We start from the raw sequence: 6,000 nt of genomic DNA, 5'->3' as shown, positions 1-6,000 counted from the left end.
TGTGGTGATTCGCTTTTAAATAAATTTCCTGGTTTTTATTCTACATATACATCAATCATATGAAGAACATTGTGTGCTGCAACAAACTGGTCACATGCTTAACAGTTTAACTACGCATGAAACACATGTTTAAAAAAATTAATTTAAAAATATAATGGTCTAACATGATTCCTTGGTGAATGATGTGATTTTGAAGCAACTCATCATAAAGCTACCAATACATTTTACGATTCACTGTTTTAGAATTTGATTTTTATGTTTTTAAATTATGCAGTTTTCTTTCAAAATTTGATTATTTCTGACAGGGCAAGACTATTAATGTATTTTTAGCCTCTGTGATAAATCATGACCTTAAAAGCTGAAGTAAGAAAACTATAATGCCTTTATAACTGTCCATATAAACTGCCTACTCAAAATTTAAATTCGTTCAGTATGATTTACGAAAAATGCATGTTAGCATATTCTTCTTAACAATTTTACCACCTGTGAAGGCAAAGATAAAACCTAAAAGCACTGGTACAAGATCTGTATAGCCTATGATATAAAGCATAACGTAGCTGACCAGTTTTGCAGACATTCTCTGAATGGACACCATTAAAATAAAATGGCGATTTTATTGAAAATGTAAAACAATAGAGAAATACAATTCATTTTTCTCTCAGTCACACTCATTACTGTCCAATGATTAACAACTCACAGTGCAGTAAATATAAAAGCTTTATATTTAGGTAAAATATGCTAGTAGTACAGTGTTATTTATTATTCAATGAACAAGAAGTTTAGAGCACTTCACAGAAACAAAATTACAGAAATATATTTTGTGCAAAATTAGATACGATCTGCTTTCTTAGAATAAGTAAAAGAAATTACTTTCATCTGTTAATGACAACCTCAAAAAAAGTTGACAACTCTAATGCTTTTACCTTAAATTACAACACAGAAATATGGATCAATAATTCAAATATGTCCATGAAATTTTTAGTGTCTCATAACAAATGTGCGAGGCCATGAAGCTATACAGCAATTATGGACGCCATATTATTTGAGAACAATAATTTGCTTTAGTCAAGAACGTCTGTTACACTTTCGAAAACAGTAGTAAGTGAAAACAGACATATATGAAAGTAAAACATCGTTGAGATTGAAAGTTGTTTTACAGTGAGCCCCAGGAAATTCTTCAAGCATAATGCGACATGTGTTCGGTAGGGTATGCACAGTAACATATATTTCGAAACGTGTGACTTACTTAATAAGACGTTAGAAAAAACACGCACCAGTCTCTAAACTACCTAACGAATTTTCGATGTACAACAGGTTCGTAGATTGTGAGATAGTTTCCCAGGGAACGGAACTGACAAACTTCGTTCATGGTAATGTTCTGGGGAGCAATATTGTGAGCTGCATGATAGTTCGCGTAGTCAGCGTGAGAATTACTGAGTTTTTTATTTCCCTACTGTATACTGAGCTAAACACGAAGCACGTTTTGGAAGCGGGTCGGCTTGAAGACTTTGTATTAGGGCAAGACTCCAGTAACTATCGTCTGCGTACTGCAGCTTCAGTGACAGCGGTAAAGGCGCTATAAACAGTACATCACATCTCTCTAAGAGGCGGACAGTTCTTCTGGAATCGAGATAACTCCTTATTGATAATTGACATTAAATAGTTTGAAGCCAGAAACAATGAAAATGTCTCAGTTTTTATACTGTCAGACATTCTCGGTGCCCTTCATTTGACTAACTTAAGGGAATTCCCAGGTGGCCATAGAAACAGGTAACTGAGTGACATATATGTGGAACAGTTCTCCCAATCTTTCCCTCTTTTATGTGCTGACACCACATTTCTTGAAAAGAAAAATAAAGGTGATGTGGCGGAACATGCTGTTTAAGGGGAGTGGATCATAAAGGTTTCAGATATGGGTACAATACCAAGAAATTATCTTATTAGATATGGAATAAATTCCAATCGGAGAGTCATATGGAAAGAATACTACTGGTGTAAGCCTTCGATGATGTGGAGATATAAGGGGAAACTTACTAGTAAATATGGATGGTCAGTCGATGATACATACTCCCTAAATATGGGAAAACACTAGTAATATCAGATATTTTCTCAGTCAATTTTAATTTGCTCTGTAATCGATACGACAGTTTTGAAACTCTTACTCCTTTTTTGTCTAATCAATATTTTATCATCACAGATGCTTATTGTATTTTTGTGAACCACGTCAACGCCCGTTACTGTACATAACTTCTGCAACAAAAAGTGGCTTTGCTGACAATATCATTACCACTGAAGATTCTTCGTTGTTATTTTTGTACCGTGAGTTGAGGAACGCAGTGGGACATAATAATACTTGCAGTCTTCCTATCCCCTAGGAACTGTCTTGTACACACTTCAGTGCCAAGTATCTCGAATAAGTTGGGAAACACACCGTATATTCCAGCAATATTTATGTCTCACTATGATATCACAGCATCAATTGACAAATAAGGCTGTAGGTCGATTAGATAAAACATCAAGACATAATACAAATCAGGAAAGAGCTTTTTGAGTTAACTTTATACGAGAAAAATTGGTTGCGTGCAAGTATTAATCTAAAACAGTAGACTGGTAATACAAGCATTATTGACAGCTGATTTATGTTCACAGTCTTACTTTTAGTAAAATAATATCTTCGTAATCAAGTATATTTTATCCATTGTTTATTGGTATCTTGCGTCTCGGTGGCATCACATGCCTAATTGCTATGTGTACATTGACTGATAGTTACAAATTATTGTAAAGTGAGAACACATTTTTGGTGGATGTGCCAGTGAGTTAAGATTCAAAAAGGTTGTCCCTGCCCAGAAAGATTAACTTACATCAGTGTGCACCATTCTAAGTGTTTTATTATTTAAATACTCTGTCTAATATTTTTACTTACATTCAGCTGTAATACATTCTTATCTCGTACACAGAATAGAAGAACGTATCCATCACTATTACTACTTTTTCAAACAGTTATTTGCAGTGTAGTGACTAGATCATTGAAAAAATTCTTCAACAGATAATGTAATATGTGATTCAGCTGCGAAGACAATCCACAAAATACTAACAAATACAAGTTATGAGCAAGTATGTGTACATCTTAACACTTTTATGTAGTGTGATTTTCTGTACTTATTCACTTTTAATCATTTTTATGTATTATCTTAGTGCTAACTCTCCATTGTAAACAAATGTATCAGAAGAGCCGAGAGACGACGCACTGTCTGTACGTGCAATCTGTGTGACCCACTACATGTAAATAAAAATATGTTTGTAGCTATTAAAAAACACACACACACACACACACACAGAAGGGCACACGCTGACATAAATCAGCCATCCCGAAGAATGGCGACAACATTTCGGAACTTAAATTCACTGCCACATCCGGGAAAAACTTTCTCACGATACACATAGCAGTCTAGTTGATGAAAAAATTACAATTAAAACACCTTATAATGGCAGCATAGGCGAAACCTATGATGCCAATAAAAACAGATAAAATACTGCAGCTGAAAAAGCGACATTTTATAAAGTAGGTGACACAATCGCGGACATCAGCCAATTCCATGCGTCGTGAACTAACATATCACAATCCAGATGCATCCTCAGATAGGCCCTTTGACCTGCCTCTGCCTAAGATGCAAGTTTCACTGTATGGACGGTCAATGAAAGTGGAGGTCTTATGCGTTACTGTTCCCCTCAGAGACACAGTAAAACGCAGTGCGGTCACTATCGTAATACAAGACTGAGAAACCAGTACCTCGTCCCTCAAACATTATTCTGAAATATTTCAGTATGTATGGGAACCAGACCAGCTGATTAGTCTACCGAGCGTTCTCTGTCTGCTTTCGTGGAGACGTTTTCTTATGGGCATAGCAGCCGAAGCATGGCAGTCAAAGTGAAATTTTCTGTTTCAGTAGGGAGCGACTGGCGCGGCCAGCCAGCTGATTCGGCGAGCGAAGCCCCGGGACGGAGTGCAGGCGGTGGGCTCCGCAGGCAGGCAGTGCGGCGCCGCTGACGCTCACGTCGACGCCGACTTGCCGAGGGACGGCTGCACGTCGCTCAGGTCGACCACCGGCGTCGCCGGGATGGGCGTCGCGACGCCGTCCTCGTCAGTGACGCGGAGGCCTATCGTGGCGCCCAGCTTGGCGCTCGCCTGCCGGAAGCTGTCCGACAGCTTTATCTGAAACAAAGGCCATCCGTCGTCTGTTGTCCACAAGAGCAAGTGCGTAGCTCCCGCGAGCAGTGTCAAGACACTCATGAGCCAAAACATTAGGGCCGTCATATTCCTTCAAACAATCGACGATTCGACCCCTCTGCTGGGATCATATTCAGGATCGTGTGGTGTTCACTATAGGCTGACTGTTCAGTTTACGATGGTCATCCCAAGATCCTGAAGAAGATTCCAGCAGAGGGGTCGAAACTTCGATCGTCTGAAGAATATTGCGCTAACAACCCGGAAGCTTTCTAACTTCATTGACAACGGCCACGAAAGCATGCAGACTAAGATATGAGGAAATCCCAAAATTAAAGTCTCGTATTTTTTATAAGTACATAGACCTGTTTATTTCTACAGTGGTTTACGTCAGTTTACAGCTTGAACATTTTGCTATTTTTAAACATAAACACCATTTTTGTCGATGCATTTTTGGAGACACTGTGGCAGTTTTTTTTATGCCGATGTCATACCAACTCGCCGCCATGCTGTTCAGAAAGTTATGAACCTCTTCTTTCACCTCGTCGTCGGAGCTGAATCGCTTTCCAGCCAAATGTTCTTTTAGCCTGGGGAGCAGGTGATAGTCACTGGGCGCCAAGTCAGGACTGTAGGGTGGGTGCGTGATTGTGTTCCACTGAAACTATTGCAGGAGAGCAACGGTTTGCCGAGCGATGTGTGGGCGAGCGTTGTCGTGGAGAATGTGTACCCCCTTGCTCAACATTCCTCTTCACCGGTTCTGAACTGCCCGTCTGAGCTTTTTCAGAGTCTCACAGTTCTGTCAGCGTTAAATGTGGTCCCAGTGGGCATAAAGTCGACCAACAATACCCCTTTCCGATCCCAAAAAACAGTGGTCATTACTTTACCGGCAGACTCTGTTTGTTTGAATTTCCGCGGATTTGGCGAAGACGGATGCCGCCACTGGCATGGTTCTTGCTTGGGCTCTGGTGTAAAGTATTATGCCCAGGCTTCGTCACCCGAGACAATTGAGTCCAGAGAGTTGTTCTGTTCAGGTGCATGGCGGTGAAGAAATGCGCGGGAAGCATCAGCTCGTTGCCGCATGTGGTCCTCAGTCAGCATGTGTGGCACCCATCTTGCTAGCAACTTCCGGTAGTTCAATGTTTCCGTTAAAATTCTGTGAGCGGTGCTTCGGAAACCTCAGGAATCAACGTACAGAAAGCATCCTGGGTGATCCAGCGATCTTCATGCATGCTTTGCTCGACCTTCAACACTGTCTCCTCAGAAACTGACAGTCTCCCGCCCCTTTTTTCGCCGTGAATTTCGGTCCAACGAGCTGCAAAGTCTCTACACCACTTATTAACATTTTTGACACTCATGCACGACTCACCATACACTTCCGTCAACTGTCGATGGATTTCAATCGACGTAGTGCCCTTTGCGTTCAAAAACCGAATAACTGCGCACGATTCGCACTTGGCGGTAACATCCAACGGGAGCTCCATTCTCAACGGCTGCCAAGCCAAGACTGAGCGCCTCGGCGCGGCGTGGGCGTGTTTACACACAGTGCGTGAAGCACTCTTCATAATAGTGTGACCAACTGCCACACAAATAGAGTTCTGTACTTATAAAAAACAATAGGAGACCTTACTTTTGGGATTACCCTCGTATTATGAGCACCTGCTTAATATAGTGATGGTCCACCCTTGAAACGCAGAATAGCAACCAGTAATGGCTTACCTCTGATTCGATAGGTCCTTCCTATGTATCTAGAGGTGAATGCCACCAGATGTCTACGC

The 6,000-nt window shown here is 40.8% G+C and overlaps 1 protein-coding gene across 3 annotated transcripts in view; it reads right to left on the bottom strand.

Moving 5' to 3' along the window:
* Positions 1 to 594: 594 nt before the first annotated feature.
* LOC126354639 (potassium channel subfamily K member 18) overlaps positions 595 to 6,000 on the bottom strand; it is a 503,048-nt gene continuing 497,642 nt past the window's right edge. For all 3 annotated transcript variants that reach the window (XM_050004409.1, XM_050004410.1, XM_050004408.1), the window contains one exon: positions 595 to 4,213. In XM_050004409.1, the coding sequence (XP_049860366.1) occupies positions 4,052 to 4,213 (162 nt within the window). In that variant the 3' untranslated portion in view covers positions 595 to 4,051. The remainder of the gene's footprint in view (positions 4,214 to 6,000) is intronic.

Source organism: Schistocerca gregaria, chromosome 3 (genome assembly GCF_023897955.1).
Source record: "Schistocerca gregaria isolate iqSchGreg1 chromosome 3, iqSchGreg1.2, whole genome shotgun sequence".
Taxonomy (NCBI): Eukaryota; Metazoa; Arthropoda; class Insecta; order Orthoptera; family Acrididae; genus Schistocerca; species Schistocerca gregaria.
This window is presented reverse-complemented; position numbering and strand designations above follow the sequence as displayed.